Consider the following 26,646-nt stretch of genomic DNA (forward strand, 5'->3'; position numbering starts at 1 on the left):
ATGGGAATATAAAATAGTTTAACAAGAGACTCGTGGGTTTAAAAAGTTAATATTCTTTTGCCTAAGAAAACTTTTAAAAAATAGATCAAATATTTAAGGGAACAAAATGTTTAGAGAAAAGCTGTTTAAGTTTGTAAAAAATTAGAATCAACCTAAGTGTCAAACATTAAAAGAGTAGTTAAACCAAACTTGTTTAGTAATTTTTTTCTCTTTCTTACATGATTCTGAGTTATTAGCTATTTTAGAAAAGAAAAATAAGGTTAAAGATAATTCTAAAAAATATCCAGAGGGCTTATCCTAAAAGTACTTGCCAATGAAATTTTAATTATAAAAATCAGGGTGATGTCACCTTTCTCATCCAGATGGTAAACACTTTAAGACAATAAAGAATACAGAGTTTTCAACAACAAAGGATTCATTTAAATGTTCTCTACACAGCCGGTTTTGATGTGTGAATATATGTGTGTATTTTTGAGTGTGTATTTCTGAATACACATATATTGATCCCCAACATATGAAAATTACTTTGCTGATGCAACCTCTTTTGTACACAGTCCTTTGAGGGTTTTGTTTTTTGATAGACTTGTCCTGATCCATCACTAATCTCCTGGAAAGTCTGAGCATGTGCTTACATTTGCAATATGGCATCCTGTAGTTAGGGTGCCATTTCCTGCCATGGCACCACACCAGGGTTCAAATGCACAACTTTGTCCAAATAGTCTGTACTCCAGCCAAATAAGCTGACCAGTCACAGGGAGAATGACAGGCTGCTAATGCATTCTATACAGGTATGGATGTATAGAATTCAGGGCAGTTGAAAGTCTCCTCATCTAATTCATTGAGGAAAATAGAAAGGATCTTGGCTGCCTCATAAAAAGAAAGTCCCTATAGGCACACCTGGTCCTTGTCTTATTTTTGAAAACATTGGTTCGACATGGAGAAAACATGTTCTCTTCTAGAGCAGTGTATTCCTACGTTGAAAATCTTAGCACAACTCTTTGTAGGAACAGATTCCTTATTCAGATCAAATCCATTAAGTCAAAAAGAGAATGCGGGCCCAGATTTTTGCTTGGTTTCTTACCTATTTGTAGCAGAAAGTAGAGCCTTGGTGTTGTACAACTCCAAGGAATGCCATTATTATTCACATAAACAGGCACCCTTGAAGTTGTGGAGTGCACAGCCTAAATGCAGCTCATGCAACTGCCCTAAAACTCTTTAAAGTGATTTGTTAACTTTTAAAGATGAATTGTGCAAGGAAGTAAAGGCTCCTAATATTTATCAGGAGTTTTAAAAGTTAACCTAAGACATGTATGAGGAGAAATTTTGTAAAGTGTAAGTCACTGTCTAGTATATGTTATTAATACTAAAATAGTCATCTAGGGAATTGATATTTAATGGGTAAGATATATTAGAAAGAGTGGAGATTTTTTTGTGTTTTACAAATTCCAAACTGATTGGCATTTTTATTTACTTCAGTCAAAGAATTGCATGGTCAGCTGAAGAAAAATCTAATGTTAGTACAATGTGATAACTTCAAGAATTCACACTTCCAGTAATAGTAGCTGATAACCGCCAAGATATTTCTGAAAAGAGAAAGTGCTTATTTTAACAACAACAAAAAGAACAATTAAGAAATAATATTTGGTACATTTCCAGGAAGGAAACATCTCATATTAAAAAGGGAAAACAATTCATAGCCCTTTACGAAGACATGTGAAACTTATTCAAACCAAAGATGTATTTCATTTTTTTTAACTTTTGCTTAGTGTGGGATGAGGAATTTTCCCCCTTGGGAATCAAGGAAGTTGATTACACCTCTCCCACTAGAATTGTGCAATGCCTTTAAATAGTTCTCCTAAAGTCTGTTTTTCATTATCATTATGAATTTCACAATACATTTCCAAATGTACTTTTGGATATTTTTATTCAAAACTCTGTTCTCCAGTGTTTTAAACTCTTGATTATTCAAAAGATTTTGGAGAGTAGTACTATAAGATTAGGTCCTTTCATGCAGTATTATTTTAAAAAATAATAAAATCTGTAGCCAGAATCTGACCATTCATATGGAGGATTTTTTAAGTTGCTTTTTAGTATTATTCTATTTATGGAATCATCTTATGTTAGCCTTGGAAAGATCATAGACATCCTTACTTGTAACTTCTGTATATATTTTTTTTTTTATTTATTTTTTTTTTTGAGACGGAGTCTCGCTCTGTCGCCCAGGCTGGAGTGCAGTGGCCGGATCTCAGCTCACTGCAAGCTCCGCCTCCCGGGTTTACGCCATTCTCCTGCCTCAGCCTCCCGAGTAGCTGGGACTACAGGCGCCCACCACCTCGCCCGGCTAGTTTTTTGTATTTTTTAGTAGAGACGGGGTTTCACCGTGTTAGCCAGGATGGTCTCGGTAACTTCTGTATATTATCGTGAAAGAAAAAAAAGTCACTTGCCAGTGGCCCCATAGCTTGTTAGTGGAAGAGCCAAGATTGCAACTCAGTTGTCTTGACTCCAAGTCTACTGTCCTTTCACTTCATTCTGTTGTTAGTCTTCCTGACTTTATTACTCTCTTTGCACACCAAACCCACCCTCCGTTCTCTAGCAGGGCTTGTTTTCTTTGCTCTTCTTTGATTGAGTGACTGCCAGCTCAGGCAATTGGCTGGACAATGGCCGGGTCAGGTACTTGGAAGACTCTTTGAACATACAGGAGCATACTTCCCACTGAGGGAATGAGAAACCTGTGTGTTACAAAGAGTGTGATGTGTGCCAGTGCAGAGGAATGGGCAGTGTATTCTGTGGGTTCCGCGAGAAGGCAACAAAATCTGTCTGAAGAAGTTAGAGAACCTTTAAAGAATGAGTTAGAGTCTTGAAGGATGCTGGAGATTCACTCAGAGGCACGAGGGCAGAAATGCAGAAGTGGAAGATAGGAAAGAGAAAGAAAGGAAGGTAATATTTACCAAGCGCCAGAGCATCTATCTGGCACAACGAATCTGTAAAAGTAGTATAATTATCTCTTTTATGGTTGAGAAAATGAAGGGTTGGGGACATTATTCTAACATTTCCCAAATGCCAACAACATGCCAGGCATTGTTGCTTTACTCACATGATTTCAATTAATCCTAACAACAACAACAACAAAAATGTACAAGGGAAGTACTACTCCTATTACACATGAAGAAACCAAGTCACAGAGAAATGAAGTAAATTGCTCAAACTCCCCGAAAATGTGGTGGGAGTCAGGGGAGGGGGGACAGTACAAAACTAGGCACTGGTTGATCTGGAAGCAGGTTCTAACCAGCTTATGATATGCACTGGTTCATTGCAGCTGCAGAGGTAGGAAGGTTACAGACAGATCAAAGATATCTTTATATTCCAGGCTAAAGAGAGAGGGTCTTATCTGGTTGGTACAACTTTTAGGTGGAAAATGATTTGACTGAATTTATAGTTTTGAAAAATGTTCAGGTCGCCACATCTCAAATGGATTGAAGGGTAGAGGTAAGGCCGAGGTACTAGTAAGGAGGATGTAAAAACCAGAAGAGAGATAATGAGGTCACATCTAAGATAAAAGTAATATAGAAGATTTTTAGGGAATAAGAACCAAAGAACATATATTGAAGGAGATAGAGGAGGAATGAAGAATCAAAGTGGTCTCCAAGGTCAGAGAGCCAATAATCATGAAATGAAATCTATGATTTGAAGCTGGGCATGGTGGTATGTGCCTGTTGTCCTAGCTATTTGGGAGGCTAAGGTGGGAGGTTTGAGAGTTTGAGCGCAGCCTGGATAAAGAGCAAGATGGGGTCTACAAACAAACAAACAAAATATATGATTTGAGACAATACTCTCTTTTATAAATAACTGCGTTTACTTTTTTTTTTTTTTCTTTTTGAGATGGAGTCTTGCTCTGTCACCCAGGCTGGAGTGCAATGGTGTGATCTTGGCTCACTGCAACCTCTGCCTCGTGAGTTCAAACGATTCTCCTGCCTCAGCCTCCCAAGTAGCTGGGATTACAGGCACCTGCCACCACGTCCAGCTAACTTTTGTATTTTTAATAGAGATGGGGTTTCGCCATGTTGGTTGGCCAGGTCAGTCTTAAACTCCTGACCTCAGATGATCCACCCACCTTGACCTCCAAAAGTGCTGGGATTAGAGGCATGAGCCACCCATGCCCAGCCTAATTTTAAAAATATTTTTAAGAGACGGGTATAGCTGTGTTGCCCAGGCTGGTATTGAAACTCCTGGGCCAAGGTAATCCTCCTGCCTCAGCCTTCCAAAGTGCTGGAATTATAGCCAAGAGCCACCATGCCTGGACATAAAATAAAATGGCTTTGTTTTCTAAAGCCATGCACATCCTCGAATGTCTTTCTCTTCCCACTTACTTACCAATGGCTTGCCCACGTAATAAAATTTGGGGTTCATAATTTTTTTCACAAAGCTATATATCATATTCAGTTTTTCCTGGCATTTGTTTTTGCAAAGAAAAAATGAAATATCAGTTTGATTTTCCCCTTTATGAGTATCTTAATTTTCTTTCCTGTAAGTTTGCAACATTTTTCTTTCATCCTGGATATGACTTCTGTTAATTTTGCCTGGAATTTAATGAGTACTTTTGCATTAAAGCTCCAGGTTAGGAATATATCCTTGCATTAATATCACAACCATTACTTCTTCTACGTCTGTCTACACAATTCTCTTGTTCTGGAGTTATGTGGCTTCTTTTTGCTGGCCCAATGACAATTCTAATTTTACATTTACATTTTAAACTTTCTTTTCTATCTCTCTACTTATCTAGATCATTTTCTTCTGCAGCTGCTGACTTCTGTTTAAAGGAAACCATGTTGTCTTTCATCTTTTTGAGGATCCTGATCAGATATTTACTGATATTTTTATAGAAAGAAATATTATCCTATTAATATTTAGTAATATAAATAATTCAATAATTTGGCATTGCTAATACAATGCTTCAAAGTAATGTTTCCTTTATGCTAAATTATTTTTCATGTCTTATATCATTGTTACTATTTTTAAGTGTTTCCTTTATTCATAGTCACAAATCTAGCCAGATCTAGAATTCGCTACTATATATCATGAGAAAATGGTATCTTTTGTTTTTAAAGAAAGTCAAGAATTTTAGAAGCATGGCTTTTCAAATAATGACATATTATGAATCCCACCTTTCAATATGGTTTTTTATAGTTTTAGTATATTACAATGATTTAGCTTTAGTATCCAAGGGGCCTGGGTTTGAGTCACAGCACGTGTGGTGGTAAAGAACATGGACTCTGGATCTGAATTGTCTGGATTCAAATCCTAGCTCTGCCACTTAACTCACTGTGTAACTATGACAAGTTATTTAAACTCTTAGTGGCTTTGTTTTCCCATCTACGAATGGGATTAATAACATTAGTTACTTCATAAGGTATTAGGAAGTTAACAAGATAATATACATAGAACAGTCCCTAGGACTTAGTGAATGGTATATATATATTTGCTTTGAAATTCTATCTCTGTCACCTACTAACTGAGTAACTTTAGTCATCATTGAATGTCTCTAAGCCTTCATTTTCTGATCTTTAAAATGGATATAATAATACTAATGAGATTTATGTAAATATTAATAATATTAATCTTGTAATGCTGCTTATTCATACCGTGAGGATTAAATGAGATAATTTTTGTAAAATATCCCCACATAAATGCACACTGCTTGGTTGCAACTGTTATTTAATAGTAAAATGCAACCTGGGACTATGCCACATTTAACTGGCTTAACTGAGCATTGCAAGTCTCTTGATTCCACAATTTCTCTGTTATTAAATTTCTGAAATTTAAATTATTTTACAGATGCATAATTCCAGAGGGATTAAGTTACAAATTCAAAGCTACATTGTCTGTGCAGAGAAAGATTTGAAGCAAGGTCAATTAGATTCTGCTTTTAATCCTTCTTTTCCATGAGCCTGGGAAAAGCAGGGTCTTTAATTCTTTTTTGTACAAAGGGCCTAGTTCCTGTCAGTTGGATTATGTTTCTCAAGTCCTTCACTTTCTCTTCATCCTTTCTCAAGGTCTTTGAACAGAAACAATGGGGCTTGTTGCATATCTGCAGTTATTCTCCTTTGCTAAGAGAGGGGCTGGGCCTCAGTGGTAGAGGTGAGCTGCATAGGATGGAGGAGATGGGCTGTAGGGGACATCATACTTACCAAGGTTTCTTTAATCTGTTGGGGATGATTGATTCTTCCTAATAACTTAATGTAAGTTGCTATTTTGAATTTTCCCACAAATCAGCCCAGACATTTCATGCTGTGTTGTGTTGTATTTGAAACTAATTGTGGGACATAAAAGGTCACTTCATACCTTGCAAATAACAAATGACATCATTCTTTAAAAAACAAAAATGTTGGTTTCTCTCTTTACTTGAATTATATTACTTTCTTCCTTTTTTTTTTTTTTTTTTTTGAGATGGAGTTTTGCTCTTGTTGCCCAGGCTGGAGTGCAGTGGTGCAATCTCAGCTCACTGCAACCTCTGCCTCCTGGGTTCAAGCGATTCTCCTGCCTCGGCCTCCTGAGTAGCTAGGATTATAGGCGCATGCCACCATGCCCAGCTAACTTTTGCATTTTCAGTAGAGATGGGGTTTTGTCATGTTGGCCAGGCTGGTCTTGAACTCCTGACCTCAGGCGATCCACCCACCTCAGCTTCCCAAAGTGTAGGAATTATAGGCGTGAGCCACCATGCCCAGCCTACATCACTATTTCTATGGAAAGCTATTCTTTGGCTTTCTCTCCCGTGTTAATTTCAAACGTTTTGTTAACTACCAGCTAAGGTGCCACATAACATGGACTTCTCTGGCTTGTCTGCCCACAGCTTGCCCCTCAGGGACATACAAACCGGAAGGTTCACCAGGAGGAAGCAGCAGTTGCATTCCATGTCCTGATGAAAATCACACCTCTCCACCTGGAAGCACGTCCCCTGAAGACTGTGTCTGCAAAGAGGGATATAGGGCATCTGGCCAGACCTGTGAACGTGAGTCTCCCACTGTTGGAAAATAGGAAATATAAAAGCTGATTTCTCTGAGAGAAATAGTGCTTGTGTTTGCATCCAATTCATTTAGAATGATCTTTAATGTTCTCTTCTGTAATCATATTTTTTGGGGGAGTGGGATGATTTGCTTTTATAACATTCTTATCACAGAACACATCCCTGTCCTGCTCCAGTGAAAGGGGAACTCAGATGCTGGGAGTAACATCACCTTGAGATCAGAAAGGCTTAGTACCTGGAAAACATTTAAAATGAATCAAAAAAAGAAAAGCCACAATTTTAACAACAAATTTGAATAAAAATGAGCTCATCTTGATAGAGACACAAAAAACCCTCCAAAAAATCAATGAATCCAGGAGTTGGTTTTTTGAAAAGATCAACAAAATTGACAGACCACTAGCAAGACTAATAAAGAAGAAAAGAGAGAAAAATCAAATAGACGCAATAAAAAATGACAAAGGGGATATCACCACCGACCCCACAGAAATACAAACTACCATGAGAGAATACTATAAACACCTCTACGCAAATAAACTAGAAAATCTAGAAGAAATGGATAATTTCCTGGACACTTACACTCTTCCAAGACTAAACCAGGAAGAAGTTGAATCCCTGAATAGACCAATAGCAGGCTCTGAAATTGAGGCAATAATTAATAGCCTACCAACCAAAAAAAGTCCAGGGCCAGATGGATTCACAGCTGAATTCTACCAGAGGTACAAGGAGGAGCTGGTACCATTCCTTCTGAAACTATTCCAATCAATAGAAAAAGAGGGAATCCTCCCTAACTCATTTTATGAGGCCAACATCATCCTGATACCAAAGCCTGGCAGAGACACAACAAAAAAAGAGAATTTTAGACCAATATCCCTGATGAACATTGATGCAAAAATCCTCAATAAAATACTGGCAAACCGGATTCAGCAGCACATCAAAAAGCTTATCCACCATGATCAAGTGGGCTTCATCCCTGGGATGCAAGGCTGGTTCAACATTCGCAAATCAATAAACATAATCCAGCATATAAACAGAACCAAAGACAAGAACCACATGATTATCTCAATAGATGCAGAAAAGGCTTTTGACAAAATTCAACAGCGCTTCATGCTAAAAACGCTCAATAAATTCGGTATTGATGGAACGTACCTCAAAATAATAAGAGCTATTTATGACAAACCCAAAGCCAATATCATACTGAATGGGCAAAAACTGGAAAAATTCCCTTTGAAAACTGGCACAAGACAGGGATGCCCTCTCTCACCACTCCTATTCAACATAGTGTTGGAAGTTCTGGCTAGGGCAATCAGGCAAGAGAAAGAAATCAAGGGTATTCAGTTAGGAAAAGAAGAAGTCAAATTGTCCCTGTTTGCAGATGACATGATTGTATATTTAGAAAATCCTATTGTCTCAGCCCCAAATCTCCTTAAGCTGATAAGCAACTTCAGCAAAGTCTCAGGATACAAAATTAATGTGCAAAAATCACAAGAATTCGTATACACCAGTAACAGACAAACAGAGAGCCAAATCAGGAATGAACTTCCATTCACAATTGCTTCAAAGAGAATCAAATACCTAGGAATCCAACTTACAAGGGATGTAAAGGACCTCTTCAAGGAGAACTACAAACCACTGCTCAGTGAAATAAAAGAGGACACAAACAAATGGAAGAACATACCATGCTCATGGATAGGAAGAATCAATATCGTGAAAATGGCCATACTGCCCAAGGTAATTTATAGATTCAATGCCATCCCCATCAAGCTACCAATGAGTTTCTTCACAGAATTGGAAAAAACTGCTTTAAAGTTCATATGGAACCAAAAAAGAGCCCTCATTGCCAAGACAATCCTAAGTCAAAAGAACAAAGCTGGAGGCATCACTCTACCTGACTTCAAACTATACTACAAGGCTACAGTAACCAAAACAGCATGGTACTGATACCAAAACAGAGATATAGACCAATGGAACAGAACAGAGTCCTCAGAAATAATACCACACATCTACAGACATCTGATCTTTGACAAACCGGAGAGAAACAAGAAATAGGGAAAGGATTCTCTATTTAATAAATGGTGCTGGGAAAATTGGCTAGCCATAAGTAGAAAGCTGAAACTGGATCCTTTCCTTACTCCTTATACGAAAATTAGTTCAAGATGGATTAGAGACTTAAATGTTAGACCTAATACCATAAAAACCCTAGAGGAAAACCTAGGTAGTACCATTCAGGACATAGGCATGGGCAAAGACTTCATGTCTAAAACACCAAAAGCAACGGCAGCAAAAACCAAAATTGACAAATGGGATCTCATTAAACTAAAGAGCTTCTGCACAGCAAAAGAAACTACCATCAGAGTGAACAGGCAACCTACAGAATGGGAGAAAATTTTTGCAGTCTACTCATCTGACAAAGGGCTAATATCCAGAACCTACAAAGAACTCAAACAAATTTACAAGAAAAAAACAAACAGCCCCATCAAAAAGTGGGCAAAGGATATGAACAGACATTTCTCAAAAGAAGACATTCATACAGCCAACAGACACATGAAAAAATGCTCATCATCACTGGCCATCAGAGAAATGCAAATCAAAACCACAATGAGATACCATCTCACACCACTTAGAATGGCAATCATTAAAAAGTCAGGAAACAACAGGTGCTGGAGAGGATGTGGAGACATAGGAACACTTTTACACTGTTGGTGGGATTGTAAACTAGTTCAACCATTATGGAAAACAGTATGGCGATTCCTCAAGGATCTAGAACTAGATATACCATATGACCCAGCCATCCCATTACTGGGTATATATCCAAAGGATTATAAATCATGCTGCTATAAAGACACATGCACACGTATGTTTATTGCGGCACTATTCACAATAGCAAAGACTTGGAATCAACCCAAATGTCCATCAGTGACAGACTGGATTAAGAAAATGTGGCACATATACACCATGGAATACTATGCAGCCATAAAAAAGGATGAGTTTGTGTCCTTTGTAGGGACATGGATGCAGCTGGAATCCATCATTCTTAGCAAACTATCACAAGAACAGAAAACCAAACACCGCATGTTCTCACTCATAGGTGGGAACTGAACAATGAGATCACTTGGACTCAGGAAGGGGAACATCACACACCGGGGCCTATCATGGGAAGGGGGGAGGGGGGAGGGATTGCACTGGGAGTTATACCTGATGTAAATGACGAGTTGATGGGTGCTGACGAGTTGATGGGTGCAGCACAGCAACATGGCACAAGTATACATATGTAACAAACCTGCACGTTATGCACATGTACCCTAGAACTTAAAGTATAATAAAAAAAATGAGCTCATCTTAGTCACATTTATCTTTGAAATAATATATTTGTATAAGTAAAGGGTCTCAGTATTATTCATACCAAAAATTAAAAATATTGAAATAGCATATACCACATACAAGAAGCTGTGGCTCTTGGGGTTTGTAGCAAATATACTTTGCTGCCTTATTTGTTTTTTATTTTGTTCTACCTTAGTCAAGAGGAAAAGTATCTAATGACATATAAAGGTAAAGAACTATAAAATAATTTTTTAAAGCTTAAAAAATAATATTTAGTTTGTATTTAAAATTTAATTGGGAGTTAGTACCTAATAGGAATCAGATATAAGGGTTCTTCTTCCAAATATGTACTTGAAAATCCATATGCAGTAAATGGAAATGCTGTAGGTTGACACATATGCATAAATGTCCCCTTGAAAGAAAAAGAAAAATACAGGATATGTCATAGACGAAAGTCTAACTTTGCTTTTCAATTTTATTTTTGTAAATGTTAGTTGTCCACTGCCCTGCCCTGAAGCCTCCTGAAAATGGTTACTTTATCCAAAACACTTGCAACAACCACTTCAATGCAGCCTGTGGGGTCCGATGTCACCCTGGATTTGACCTTGTGGGAAGCAGCATCATCTTGTGTCTACCCAATGGTTTGTGGTCCGGTTCAGAGAGCTACTGCAGAGGTATGCAAACTGCCAATTTACATTGTTTATTTATTGTCTTGCTTGATTTTCTTGATTTAAGCTCTGGTAAACCAGTCAGTTCTTCATTTCTTTTTGGATTTCATAGACCCCACACTACAGAAAGAGAAAAATTATAGGAAATTTGAAATCAGACCTACCAAGTTCAATTGACCACATAATTGTAAACTACGCCTTTTATATCCCTTTTATGAACAAGCAAAGAAAAAGTTTGCCTGAGAAGTAAATGGACAGGTTACCCCAAACCTCAAATTTCAAGCCTCCAAGACATGGTATAAAGGAGAGTTTAGAATTATCGGAGTGGAAACTTTGATGCCTCCTGGAATTGTAGGACTTAAGGAATCACGTAAGCATCCTGCAACAAGAGCAGTTAGCCAACTTGTAATCTCCAGCCTTTACTTCGGCTGGTCGACCTGTTATAGAAAGTAGAGAATTTGTCAACGTGAGAGCCCAAGGAGCCTATTCAGGCCAATAGAAAGTGGGCACCACCAATAGAATCTGAGGCTCCCATGTCAAATACAGAGAAGCAATAATAATAATAATAATAATATGTAGTGCCTCAATCTGCCTCCACTTGCCATCTCCAGGACCTACTTTCCTACTTCTTACAACTGTCACACAACCAACTTCCTAGGATTTTACAAGTAGGGTTGGAAGAGGAGGATATTTAAGAAAAGGTAAGAGTGGGGCAAGCCAAGGGACTTGAGGACCTCCGTCAGAATCCCTGACCATGAAGCTTCTCGGTACAGTATCTGCTCCCTACCTACAGTTGCCAGGTGAAACACGGGATGCCAGTTAAATTTGAATTTTTGATAAACAAATAATATTTTAGTACATGTAGGTCCCCTTCAAGATTTGTAACCAACTTATACTAAAAAATTATTTGTTGATTTTCTGAAATTTAAATTTAACTGGGCATCCTGGTTCATCGGTTTGTTTGTTGCTAAATCTGGCAACCTTACTCCCACCACATCCCCTAGTCATTTTTTGGCAGAACACTTTGCTGAGGATTTGACTGCTCCAAAACCCTACAAATCAGCTGGATCACTGGTTTAAGATAAGTAGTTCTGTCTTCTGGTCTTTTCTTGGCATCCATATCCATAAAGTAGAACCACCTACTCATGACTCCAAGATCATTTGTGAATCCCAGGAGACATCTGTGTTGGTACCAATTTATTAGGTACCAATACTGAACTCATCTATAAATGTAAATTGGCCTACATGGTATCCCCAAAAGACAAGGAAAACTGAAAAGAATCGGCAGATTGAACAAAGGAGACCTGACAGAAAAGAAAGAAAAACGCAATCACTGAGATTCAAAGGCAACTACATTGCTAAAATAAGGCCAGGATTCCAAGCAATGAAAGAAATTTGAGAGTAAAAATATGTATTCGAAGTAAAAAAAAAAAAAAAGTTACTGACACGATGAATGGACCTAGTCAGAAGTCAAATTAATAAATTAGAAAACCAACTCAAGAAATTCATTTGAAAGTCCATCAAAAAAATTCAGAGATAAAAATATGAAAGAATAAAGTAACATGAGAATAGTCACAGGAAGTAGACTCTTTTCACATGAGGAATCCAGAGAGAGAACAGAATGGAGGAGATGTACCAGTAGAAGATCTAAAGATATATCCCCGAACTGAAATTTTGAAAATATTCACAACCCAAATCTTGAATATTCAATTTAACATTACTTAGTAAGTGCCACAGAAAAATATTAGAAACAGATTTATGTCTGGAAATAATCTTAGTGAACTTTCTGAATGCCCTAGAAAAACAGAAAACTGTGTCCCTTTCATAGTTAGAAACAACACTACCTACCAAGGAGAAAGAATCAGATTAGCCTTAGGCCCCTTTGTTGGCCATTCTCAATGTTAGAAAATAAGACTATGTTGCCAGGATTCTGAGGGAAAAGAATAGACCCTAGATTTCTAAACTCAAGCAAGCTACTGTTCATGTGTGAAGGCAAAGGAAAGACATTTTCAGTCATGCAGCCTCAAATGGTAAAAAGCCACATACCATTACTGAAAAAATGAATCCTTGAAAACTTGTAAAATACATTTTTGTGAAGTCAATAGTTCTAAGTTCTGTGTAAAATCTTTACCCCTTCTTCCAAATACCTTATGGTGGAGCATGGGAAATACTACATTTTAACTTGCCACTCAGTAGCCTTCCAAAGAGAAGTAAGAAAATCAGAGAAGACTGCCCTTTCAGGATAAGGTCTGGCCCCTGCCTGTCGAGCCTCCACCCTCCATCACCAACCCTTGTGTGTGTGACCCTAAAGCTGTAAGAAATAGCCATGCTCTCTCAGGAAGCCGGCCCTTTGAAGCTGTTCCCGCAGCCTGGTTCTGCCTTTGCTCTGGGTCCTCTCAACCTCCACTGCTGCCAGCCTCCTCCTCCTGAATGGGATGACCTCTACACATGCATCTGCATATGCAGACCTACCCCCACCCCTCATTGTGTTTCTTATGCTATGTGTCAGGGTCAGTCAGGGAAGCACAGTCACCATGCATGTTATGGGATGATAAATTTATTTCAGGAAATGGAGCTTACACAATTTTAGAAGGAGCTTGGAAACAGAAGAGGAGTGGGAGGATCAGAGGAGTTCTTGACAAGTCAACTTGAGAGCCTGCCCAGCTTTTGAAGTGGAATTGCTAAGGAGAAACTCATGGAAGGCCTAAGAGAAGCTTTACTTCTGTGTAGTTATGTTTCTGTGGCTCTGCAGCCAAGAACCTTGCAATGAACATGGGGCCACCACTGGTCATGGGATCAGCAGTGGGGACGTGGAATGAAGGCAAACAAGGGCAAGCTGGAACCCCCTGGGTGTTACTCCATTTTTCTATCACTGACTGATGACAATGACCACTTCCTCACTTCTGCCTTCCAAAATCAAGTCCACGTTCCTCTTTTGATCAACCCTAACTTGGAACCACAGTAAAGGGATTCTGGCAGACATATTTCCCAATGTAACTAATTTGTCGCAATACAAAGTGCCACACTTTTATTGGTAATTAACTTGTCTACCCCCTCTGCTAAACTGAATTCATTATGAGCACAGAATGTACTTCTGGCCCTCAATCATTGATGATACCTCTGGTGAATGAATGGAAACTTGAATTTAAAAAATACAGATATCGATAAAGGTATACATTGATGTACATTGATAAATACAGTATATACATTGATGACCTGCTTCTGTCATTCATATTAAAAACCATGCATGGGTGTGATGGCACAAGCTTGTAATCCCAGCTACTTAGGAGGCCGAGGCAGGAGGGTCACTTGAACACAGGAGTTGGAGGCTGCAGTGAGCCATCACTGCACAACTGTCCTCCAGCCTGGGTGACAGATTGAGACCCTGTCTACAAAAAAGCATGCTTGTTCTCTTTCATGTAATTTCAATTGCAATTCCAATATAAATAAAATAATTTAAAGCAGAGTAAGGAGAGATGCTACAATTCAACTTCACCACCAAAGTTACTGCTAACCTACCAGTATACAAAGTTGTACTGAATGAAGGTACTTACCCAGGTCCTTACACTTTCACTAATGCTCAATGTATTTAGTTACATCAGATATTGTTCTATGAAACACATACCATATTTCACTAAATCTGAAACACATTTTTAAAAACATTTTAACATCTCTAAAATGGAGATGCATCTTAAAATCAGTGGCAGTAAACCCTTTAATTGGCATTACTGTTTCTTTGTTAGTGGCACATAAAATAATATTGTGTCTTACAATGGGGGATTCAGTGAAATATGGCGGTTAGGTAGGAATTCATTTCTGTTTCATGGTGGTTAGTATGGAGAAAGTAGTATATTTTTACAGATTTAATTATAAGAACAGTGAATAATTTTAGTTATATTACACCTTCTTAAAAATATTTGTAAGATTGAGGCAGAAATGGAAGACCTGCATAAAATCTAAAGACTTTTACAAATGTCATGTTACATTGTTAATGTTTTTGTGGATGTTGACTAATAATTGGTAAGCTTGATTCTCATTTCTCCTATGCACTTTTCATAAAGCACTTATACTCATTTTCAGTTTCATCTGAATTCTGCATTTCTTTCTAAACAGGAAAGGATTCTTTTGTGGTTTCTCAGTCTTAACTAAATAAACCTGAGAAAAAACGTTCAACCAATGAAGGTTCAGTAATAGATACTATCACAATTTGGAGACTAACAGGAAGCACGTGCCTGGAAAAAAAATCTGATTACTCTTTAAGATGGGAACCAGAGTAGCTTCTTACATTATCTACTACAAGTAGACTGTTCTCTTAAAAGTCTACGTTGCTGTTTTCTAAAAAGACCAAATAAATATTTAGGGATTGTGATAACATAAATGTAAGTCAAGAAATATTAATTGTAGGATTTTTCAGCTTGTTGAAATGAAAAAAAAATAAGTTGAAAATTCTTTAAGAAATGTGTTCCTATTAAAATGATATTAAGTGTTCATTCTTGAGTGAAATGTTTAAGGACTAAATAGGAATCATTGTATATGCTTTGTTTACACTGGGGAGCAATGGAAGTTTATTAATACCAACATCTGAGAAGCAGTATAATTTGCATCTGTATGAGGCACCGACTCTAATTTATTATTTGGTCTCAGGTTAGGAAAGCTGGAGTCATCTTGGCAGTTTGTTGAAACCAAAACATTGTTTAATATGGTTTTCCAAATTTTATACATCAGAATTTATCTGATTCACCTTTTAATCCTATCTTACACTTGGCATTGTGATACACATGAAGGACACACTCAATAAAAGTCAAAATGCGGAAGACAAGATGTTTCTATGCACTTGGTAGACACAATAAAGATTCTATTTGTATAATGGACACATTCAGGAAAAATTAAAACATGGAAGGCAAAATGTTTCTGATCATTTTTTATTAATACTTGACTTTGGTCCAAACTATTCCAGGGATAAAAGAGGCTAGGACTTATTATTTAATCTCTAATCTAACTCTTGCATTTTCTCTAAGGAGTAATCGATCCTAAACTTTTATTTAATGCACATAATATTGATGCTCTGCTGATTAATATAATTTGAATGGGTTCATTGTAGGATAAATTCAAACAATGACTTCAGTTGAATATGCACTTGAACATTTTGCCCCCAGCTTCCTTTCCTGATATTTTAAGGTTGTCTTCAATGTAACTAAATATATGCATGGTATGAACAATTGGCAAATGCAGAAAAGTAGAAGAAGAAAAAATATATCCCACCCGGAGTCTCAACAAAATTCTTGAGTCCCAAATGTTTTGTTCAAAAATCTTTAGAGATTGTTGTAAGAGCTCTCCGAGAGGAAACCAAACTTTATTCTTTTGTAGGGGTTATTTCTGTCTTTTGTACAATGCCCGATGCTTGTAGGATTCTATCTATAATCTATCAAGATTAATATATGTCCCCATCATTTGGCATATTCAACAGGCACCGACTCTTTTTTCCTCTCCAATCTCTGTTCATGACTGGAATGTGCATGTCTTCTGACTGAGAGGGTGCATTTTCCATGGGTCTTGACAGCTCCCCCATCTTCCTCTTTCTTTTTCCCTGGTTATTCTTTCCCCTCCCCCTCCCCTACCCTCCTTTCCTACTCTGACTTCCCCTTCCCCTCACCCTGCTCTTCCTCTTCTCCTCTCCTCTTCATCTCCTCCACCTATGTTTCCCCTCCCTTTCTCTTTCCTTTCTTCTCCCCTCCCTTCTTCACGGCTTTTCCTTTCTCCTTTACACTCCTCCCTCCTTCTCCTGCTTGGAAACCCTGATTGGAGAGAATCTAAGTTAGAACTAGAGGAGAAGTGTAGGACAAGATTATAAACTCTTTCTAGAGGGTTTTCTCTAAAGAGGAGTACACGGAAAGTGATATATCAGAGGCTCCTGGAGATTATGGGAACTGATGGAGTTAAAGCACTTGAAGGAGTGATCCCAGAAGATAAGAGGTGATTGTCAGAGACTAGGAAACTTGGATTGGTGACAGCGAGGTCTAGGGGGCCTGGCAATGGTAGAAGCTGAGATAAGGTGAAGGATATGATCGTTAGAAAAGAGATCATTCTGTAGGCTGCCTGTTCACTCTGATGATAGTTTCTTTTGCTGTGCAGAAGCTCTTTAGTTTAATTAGATCCCATTTGTCAATTTTGACTTTTGTTGCCATTGCTTTTGGTGTTTTAGTCATGAAGTCTTTGCCCATGCCTGTGTCCTGAATGGTACTGCCTAGGTTTTCTTCTAGGGTTCACATAGCAAAGACTTGGAACCAACCCAAATGCCTACTAATGATAGACTGGATAAAGAAAATGTGGCACATATGCATCATGAAATACTATGCAGCCATAGGAAAAGATAAGTTCAAGGGACATGGATGAAGCTGGAAACCATCATTCTCAGCAAACTAACACAAGAACAGAAAACCAAACTCCGCATGTTCTCACTCATAAGTGGGAGTTAAACAATGAGAACACATGGACACAGGGAGGGGAATATCACACACCAGAGCCTGTCGGGGGGTAGGAGAGCTAGGGGAGAGATAACATTAGGAGAAATACTTAATGTAGATGATGGGTTGACGGGTGCAGCAAACCACCATGGCACGTGTATACCTATGTAACAAACCTGCATGTTCTGCACATGTACCCCAGAACTTAAAGTGTAATAAAAAAAAAAAGAGAGAGAGAGAAAAGAAAAGAAGAGATCAGGAATATAACTCCAGGATACTAGAATGATCATTTGCATAGATAAGGAAGTCACTAAGGTGTGTATGTATGTGTGTGAAAGAGAAGGAGAGAGAGAAAAAGGAGAGAGGAGAGAGAGAGACAGAGAATTTAAAAAAGGATATTGGATATATAATATGATACTTCAAAGGACCTGGAAGTTTTTAGGAAGGAAGGAGAGAGAATGATGTGGGAAGACAATCAGGAGCAACAGAGACACCTCCTCACCTCCAGTCCCTGTTATAGAAGACAACACGATTTTTATTAAGGCAATCAAGTGAAGGAAAAGTAGCTCAAAGGGAAGTTTAGGATATGAATTGATTTACTGAAACCCACCGTTATTCCAGAAGGCAGGTCCAAGGGTCTGTGGGGATAGATTTGGAACACAGCTGTATGTGGATAACCCTGGTGGATGAGAGATAACTAGGGAGCCTTGGACTTTCTAAGAGATTGCCATCAACAGGAATATAGGAAATGATGGAATCAATGGAATTGGACTCTAACATACATTGTTGGGTTTGAGTGGGCAGTTGGAGACTCTTACCAGGAAAACTTAGAGCACAGACATCGTTTGGGAACCTGCAGAGGCTGGAGCAGCGTGAGCGTTCTCCGGTAGCTTCTCTGATGTAGTGTTGAGGACAGAGACTCAAAGGTGGCAGAACCGCGGAAATGCAGATTTCTCTGGATAACTCGTGGCACTTTTTCTGATGGTGATGTTGAGGCTGGCTGAGGTATGGGGGCGTTTTCAGCATCCACAGTTTAGTGAATATTCTTCCTACTGTTTTCTCATGGTGAATTCAAAGAAGATGAGGAAAACCATGTCACCAGTTATGCCTGCTCACTTCTCTGGCCAGGGGAATGTGCTCCTAGATACATGCTCTACCCCTGAGCACATTTGGAGCACACACACATCCCATGATCCAAGAGAGGGGAAAGATCTTTCCCTAAAAAATTAACAAAGGAAAAGTTAATGGATGCTGGGCAGATGGAATTAGAAATTGTGTATAGCTGGTATCAAGGACCTAAATAACAATGTCTTAAGCCAATTAAGGGTTCATTTTTCTTTTAACTAAAAGGACAGAACTAGGTAATCCAAAGTTGGTGTAATAGCTCCACTGTCATCAGAGACCCAGACTTCCTATGCTTTTTGCTATACCATCATGGTGCATGATATGTTCCCATAGTATCATATACTTATACTCTAGTATGCTGGGCTACCATTCCTCATGTCTGTATTGTGGAAGAAAAGGAGAAGGGAGCAGGGAAGGGAAAGAAGTACTCTCTCAATTGAGACAGCCTCCTTTAAAAAGCTTTCCAAGAAGCCCTGCTCAATCTCAGCTTTCTCTTATTGGCTTTCATTAGTTGATGCGGAGGTGGACAGTTGTAGTCTTCTAGCTGGGCATATTACTAAGCTTAATAAAACTGGTGAGAATGGCTATTGGGTGGGCAACTATAAGCCTCTACCACAGCAGTAAAAATAAACAAACGGATGTTAATGCATAATTCGAGATTTGCATCATGAGCTATGATTGGCAGGAATATTTGTGGGAATGAGAAATTAAAAAGCTAGAAGAACAAGAGTTGGGGTTGGACAGTAGATTGAACTGAAGATTGCAAAAGTTGGGCAGCTTTGCAGAAACTAACACTATTAGGAGGCCTAGGATATGCCCATGAGGTCTAAGAACCAAGTTGATCATGAACCTGAAAACTCTGTCCTGGAAAAGACCACTTCCTTTGTTGGAATGTTGCCTGAAAAATCACAGGAAAGGCCCAGCTAGGAGTATCAGGTACCTCCCTTTTGTGATCACCTCCAATCTACAGTTACCATCTTCCATGTAGGGCCAGGCCCTTCAGACAGGTTAAGTTTCCCACTTATGGGCAGAGGGGCTGCATGCTGTGATACTATTTGGGCAATGCATTTGGTAAAACATGAACTTTCAATTGTCCCGTAAGAACTCAAAAAATGGTGGTGTATTATGTATCGTTTGCTATTTTAAGAAAAGAAAATTGTCTTGTTTACACTGTGCAGGCATTGCTAAACTTGTAATTATTATCTTTATTCTTATTTAGTAAAATTTTATCTAATTGCTTTCATTTTATGTAGTAAGAACATGTCCTCATCTCCGCCAGCCCAAACATGGCCACATGAGCTGTTCTACAAGGGAAATGTTATATAAGACAACATGTTTCATTGCCTGTGATGAAGGGTACAGACTAGAAGGCAATGATAAGCTTACTTGTCAAGGAAACAGCCATTGGGATGGGCCAGAACCCCGGTGTGTGGGTAAGTTTCTAGAAGGTATAATGCCTTGGGTGATTCATTTCCTCTGCTCTGATTTCTCCAGTATTCTGTGAAGACCTAGAACTAAACACTAGCTGGTAATGAGTATAAATACACATCCACATGTACAGGTGTAGGTGTTATAGATACAAAAACAAATGTGTTGTCTTACTCCTCTCACCTAGTCAAGGAACTTCTACAATGAATTCTGTTGTCCAACTCACAGAAGTTTATACCTTCAAATGACCATGTCTTTTTTCTTAGTTTTAATTGAGGCCAATTTGGATGGATTTTTTAAAAACGCAAATGCCTCATCATTCCCTTGCTTTGTTAAACATGTTTTACATTTATGTTATTAATGGAAGGACAAAATTAGGAACTGGTGAATCTTTAAAATTGCTTTATTATTACACAAGAACAAATAAAAATAACCGAACATTCAACTGAAAAGTTAGGAAAATAAAACAACTGCAAGGAAAATTGAAAGAAGGATATAACCAGAATTGTTTAAGTAAATGAAAAAGAACTCTCAGAATTGTTTAGGTAAATGAAAAAGAACTATCAGAATTGTTTAGGTAAATGAAAAAGAACTATCAGAATTGTTTAAGTAAATGAAAAAGAACTATAAAGGGAGAATGGATGCAGTAGAATAGTTAAGAAGCAAAGCTTTAAATAAAGTAATAAAATAGAATTTAAATTATAAGTAAGAAAAATTCAAAAATAGAATTTTTCTGGCCGGGCAAGGTGGCTCACGCCTGTAATCCCAGCACTTTGGGAGGCTGAGGTGAACGAATCATGAGGTCAGAGTCGGAGACCAGCCTGGCCAACATGGTGAAACCCTGTCTCTACTAAAAATACAAAAAATGAGCTAGGTGTGGTGGCAGGTGCCTATAATCCCAGCTACTCGGGAGGCTGAGGCAGGAGAATCTCTTGAACCTGGGAGGTGGAGGTTACAGTGAGCCAAGATCGCGGCACTGCACTCCAGCCTCAGCGACAGTGCAAGACTGTCTCAAAAAAATAAAAAATTTAAAAAATAGAATTTTTCTAAGAAGTTTCCATACCATATAGTTTGGCCCAAATAATGGAAAGCCAGCCAACTCATATTCTTGAACTATTATTATTTCATTGTCAACCTGACAATTATTACCAAAAAAAGATAGAAAATTATAGACCAATACATATAACTGTAAAAGCAAATATACTAGCAACCCACATTGAAAAAAGAATAGTCAGCCAAAACAAGTAAAGTTTATTCTAAGATTGCAAAAAGGAGTTAACATTAAGTAATCTATCAGTATAATACATTACTTCATTATAGCAAATTGGAAAAAAATTGTACAGTTGCTTAGCAGAAGATAAAAATTCATTATTTAAGACACATTTTCAGTAAAATTTTTAAAAGCTCATATTGATATAACTCACTTAATAAAAAATGTCAATCTGAAATCTGCAGCCACTTATGGAGAAACAATATAGACAGTCTTATCAAATCTGGCAAAAGAAAAATGTACTCACATTGTTTAGTACTATTCTTAAATCTTTAGCTATTGTAAGAAATTATGAGATTAGAGATACTGGGATTCAAGATCGTCATCATTTGTAGACTACAAGCCTGCCCCCCCCCCCCCCTCCAAGAAATAGAATGAATCTACTAATCAATGAGAGGTCATTAAAGTCACAAGAATAGCAAATATATCTGCCAGCAGAGATTTGAAAAAATAAATAAATAAAAATAAAACAAACAGCTTTTCTATATACAATGATAAGCAGAACATATGGTAAAATATGACATTCAAAAGATCTATGGAAAATATAAAATATGTCAGAATAACCTTAAATAGAAATGTGTGGAACCTGTATTAAGCAAACCAGAAAAATGTTACTGAGAGATGAAAATAATATTTTAATATTTATATAAAATGTTTTCAAAATGTTAAGTTCTTTCCAAATGATGTATTTTTATATAAATTATTTATATTAATTTGTATATATTTACATTACTACATAATTTATATATTATATATTATAATTCTATAATTTATATATTTATATTAATTATATTAATATCTAGTAACATTTATGTTAAGTTCTTTCCAAATTAACATAAGGAAAGAACACATTACATATATATGTATTGCATATACATGTAATACATTGAATGCAAACTCATTCAATAGCCCAAAAGGGATTTTCTTTTTTGCCCTTCTTTTGGAATTAGGGATTGATTCTAGGATTCATCTAGAAAACTGTTATAGTGAAAAAAATCACTAAAATCAGTTTGAAAAGGAAGATTAATAGGAATAGTAAATAGAAAGTAGCTCTAGCAGGTTTTCAAATCTTTTTTAATCTGCAAAGATTAAGAATATGCAAGGATTACCATACAGATCACAATTAAGGAAGCATCACAGGTCAGTTGAGGGAAAAAATGATTTCTTTAACTGATCATAAGGGAAAATTGACTAGCTCCTTGTGAAAAACAGAATAAAATAAAGTTTTCTGTATGTTTTCAATTCACACTGAACACTGAAAAAATATCTTCATAGATTTTAAAAGATAAAGTAAAAGTAAAACCATTAAAACCTAGAAGAGAATCTATTTAACATATGTAAGTGAATGCTGACCAATCTCAGAACTTACTAAGCATAAAAGCAATGGAAATACTTCAAAAAGAAAAAAACTCAGTAGATTAGACTATATAAAAGTTTAAGACGTGTTCACTGAAAAGTACCATAAACAAGCAATAAAAAAAGAATAAAATCTTCAACAACTTTGACAGCCAAAAGGATAATTTTCTTGCTTTATATAGGGCCGGCCCTAAATAAAGGATACTGAGTCTCACATTGTCATTATATTCGAACCACAAACTTGGCTTTGATTTTCCTGTTGATCAAAGTAGACTAGGAGCTCTGGGCAGGCATGCAGTTCACACTGTGCAGAAATAAAGAGACAAACCATTTCTCAGGAAAAAATGGCTTTTGCTGGCACAGTTCGGAAGGAAATTATTTCACGGGGGAGGTATGATAGTGGAGTGTTTAGTAGCAAGTAAGTTTTGCCACTTACTTGCGTGGTGACCTTAGGAAAGTTACTAGTGTGCTCAGTTTTTGTGTGTAAGTTGGAATACTTCTTACAACATATAATTAAATAAGTCAATACATGCAAAGTGCTTAGAATAATGCCTGGCACATAGTAGGTAGTGAATAAATGTTAGCCATTTATTCAACTATTCTAATAACATGGAAAATACAGACTAAAGATGTGAGTAACGCTGCCAGTAGATTCTCTACTACAAAAAACAAATGTGCGTATGGGTGTGTGCACGTGCTGCCCCCCTCACATACACTCCCTGTATTAAGTCCTAGCCTTGATTTTTCATTCTATCTGCATTCTGCCTAATTCATCTGCTATTCTTTTTCTGTGCTAAATATAGCATTCAAGGTCAAGGCCCTAAATACAACACAGTGATTTTAGGAAGGCTATTAGAAACTTTTCTCATTATATGCTTGCTTAAAAATAGCACCAAAAAGCTCATAAAATAGAGATTGCTGAATATATCACTTAAACCATGAAATATAGAATTCAATTTATGACTTTCTACTTCTAAGCCATAAAATAATATTCTGCAAACCAAATGAATGTGCTCCAAGCAAATGATAAAAGTCACAATCAGTGTTAATTAAAATATCAGAAGTTTTTGAAAGTTTTGATGCACTGGCAAAAATAGTAAAAGATAACTAAAGAGGTATAGGTTAGCATTATTTACAATACATTATACATTCAGTGTCATATATAGTTATCATTTAGCAATTTACATAAATCCCAGAGCAGCATAATTGTATTTTTCTTGGGTAAAAAAGAATCTGTGGCATTTCCAATTTGTGGGAACACGAGTAACATTCTCTCTCATTTCCCTACTGTAGAGCGCCACTGCTCCACCTTTCAGACGCCCAAAGATGTCATCATATCCCCCCACAACTGTGGCAAGCAGCCAGCCAAATTTGGGACAATCTGCTATGTAAGTTGCCGCCAAGGGTTCATTTTATCTGGAATCAAAGAAATGCTGAGATGTACCACTTCTGGAAAATGGAATGTCGGAGTTCAGACAGCTGTATGTAAAGGTAGGTCTCTACACTGGTCAGGTTAAAAATCAAATGTGTTAATAATACCATATAGGTGCAGTATAGGACAATCCTTCTTTGCAACTTTTGCTGCAAACCCATGATAATACGGTAGGTGCTACCCCAATATCCACTATGAGGATTTCTGATTCAAAGTGGTGGATTTACAAAATCCAATTACAAAATGCCAGACAATGACATAAGAAATACACAAATAAGGAAAATAGTAGAACTGAAAATCAGGTAAGTTTTCCATAAGACTAAAATCTTTAGGAAAGTCTTGGTCTATATAAAACAGGTGAGACGGAATTGATTTTCAAAAAAAAGCTATCAGCACTTTGAAACCTGGCATCACATTCCATTCATAAGAGGACATTGCCATTTTCTCTGCAACAAGAGCAGACCACTATGAGAAAAAGAGTTATCGAAAACATAAAAGAGTTCTTAGAAGTAAAAAAGTCCTGACTATCTCTAAGAGAAGGACAAGGGCAAATGAATGGAATGATTGCTGTTGGTAATTTAAAAGACCAAATTGAGAGTTTCCTCACAATGGAGAACTGAATGAGTAAACAAAGAAAGCACTTGAATTTCCCAACTGATCAAACCAAAAAGATGGAAGTTGAGGGATGCCAGTGACAGAAGGGAAAAAAAAAAAAAAAACTCAATGTCCATTTATTAAGGAGTTCCAGAAGGAGAGAGGCAGAGAGGAGAAGAGATAGAGAAGAATTTTTCTACCAAGAGAAGAAAATTTCTCTGAGCTAGAGAATGGCTTAATCCTTTAGACCACAAATAACTCCTGAGTATCGGGTTGGCATACTTTGACTACTCGTAGTGAAATTTCCGAGTTCCAGAGTTAATGGAAAAATCTTAAATAATTTTCCCTGGCGAAAGAAAGAAATTGCACAAAAGAAACAAGAATTAGATTCACGTTATGTATCTCATTTACAACTTCAAATGCCACAAGGAAATGTAGCAATGTGTACAGGATATGGAGAGCAAATAAATATGAACTTTAGATTCCAGGTCCAGTCAAGCTATTGTTTAAGCATGAATGAAAAATCAAATACTTAAAAAAAATATTTTCAGAGCTAATATGCTACTATGTGTTCCTGTGGGAGAACGTTGTTGAAGTATAAGCCCCTTTGAGAAAAAGAAGATATAAATTGAATAAAATTTTGAAGAAACAAGAAGACATGAGACTTAATGAAATCAATTCAGATATATTCAGCCAGAAGTTACAGAAGACATAATTTAACATAAATTAAAATAAAAGATGTATTTTATCATATAACAAAAACTTAGCACTACCATGACTGGTGTGCATCTGTGTAATGTTAGCACGTCTAATTCAGCACCATAGTATGAAGTAAAAAATATAATTGGCTTAAATTTGTTGTTTGCTTTGACAGTACGTTTCAGTTTCTGCTAGTTAATTCTACTTGACAGCCTCATTTTCAAGTGTAGTTTCTACCTGTCACAGTCAACATTCATTTTTAAATTATTTCGTTCAAAAAATATTTCTCAAGCTCCTATTATATGCCAGGGACCCTATAAGACAGTGGGGCAAGACATCCTGACCTTCAAATAACTTAAATTCTACTAGGGGAGAAAATTCCATTTCAAAATAGCTTGTTGAGTTTTATTGTTGGGAAGTCCAGAGGGTTATAGGATCTTGTGGAGTGGGCACCTGAAAAGGGCCTGGAGAATCAGCAAGAGCTTCCTGAGGAGCTGGGTCTAAGCTGAGAGTTCGAGGATAAGTACTAGACATCCAGGTAAAGAGAGAAGAAGGCACTAATTCACGCAAATAAAAGAACATGGGCAAAGGCCCAAGTAAAAGAAAGGCCATGGCCTGACAGTAACTCAACGTGGAAAATGAGTTCCAGTAGGAGAAAAGGAAGAAATGAGGCTACGAGGTCAATAGGTGCCAGTTCAGGATTGGGTTCGTAAGCCATGCTGAGATAAATGATCAGGAAAGCAGGTGCAGATTCTGAACAATCAGTAACTGGGATGTACAAATGTGTCACAATGTATTAATATAAACTAGATTTTTACCTCTTCCTTAAATGACCTAGGACTACATGTCAGTGTATTAATCGACTTGTGTATTTTCTGAGTTAGATGTGGAGGCTCCCCAAATCACCTGTCCTAAGGACATAGAGGCTAAGACTCTGGAACAGCAAGATTCTGCCAATGTTACCTGGCAGATTCCAACAGCTAAAGACAACTCTGGTGAAAAGGTAAGGTTTGCACAATGATGTACATCCTTTTTCAAATGAATTCTAAATATACTACAGATATGTGTGTTGAAGACTTACTAATATGCTCATGATAATACTTGTATTAGAGTTATCTATAGGGACAGAACTAATAGGATAGAGGTATATATGAAAGGGAGTTTATTAAGGACTGTTGACTCACACCATCACAAGGTGAAGTTCCACAATAGGCCATCTGCAAGCTGAGGAGCAAGGAAGCCAGTCCAAGTCCCAAAACCTCAAAAGTGGG

The 26,646-nt window shown here is 37.3% G+C and overlaps 1 protein-coding gene across 1 annotated transcript in view; it reads left to right on the forward strand.

Annotated features, from left to right (window-relative positions):
• Window positions 1-26,646, forward strand: part of SVEP1 (sushi, von Willebrand factor type A, EGF and pentraxin domain containing 1) — a 228,356-nt gene that overhangs the window by 58,113 nt on the left and 143,597 nt on the right. The window contains exons 4-8 of the mRNA XM_025359181.1: window positions 6,848-7,006; window positions 10,834-11,013; window positions 19,850-20,029; window positions 23,944-24,141; window positions 26,260-26,378. Of these exons, the coding sequence (XP_025214966.1) occupies window positions 6,848-7,006; window positions 10,834-11,013; window positions 19,850-20,029; window positions 23,944-24,141; window positions 26,260-26,378 (836 nt within the window). The remainder of the gene's footprint in view (window positions 1-6,847; window positions 7,007-10,833; window positions 11,014-19,849; window positions 20,030-23,943; window positions 24,142-26,259; window positions 26,379-26,646) is intronic.

The sequence above is a fragment of the Theropithecus gelada genome, chromosome 15 (assembly GCF_003255815.1).
Source record: "Theropithecus gelada isolate Dixy chromosome 15, Tgel_1.0, whole genome shotgun sequence".
NCBI classification, from domain to species: Eukaryota; Metazoa; Chordata; class Mammalia; order Primates; family Cercopithecidae; genus Theropithecus; species Theropithecus gelada.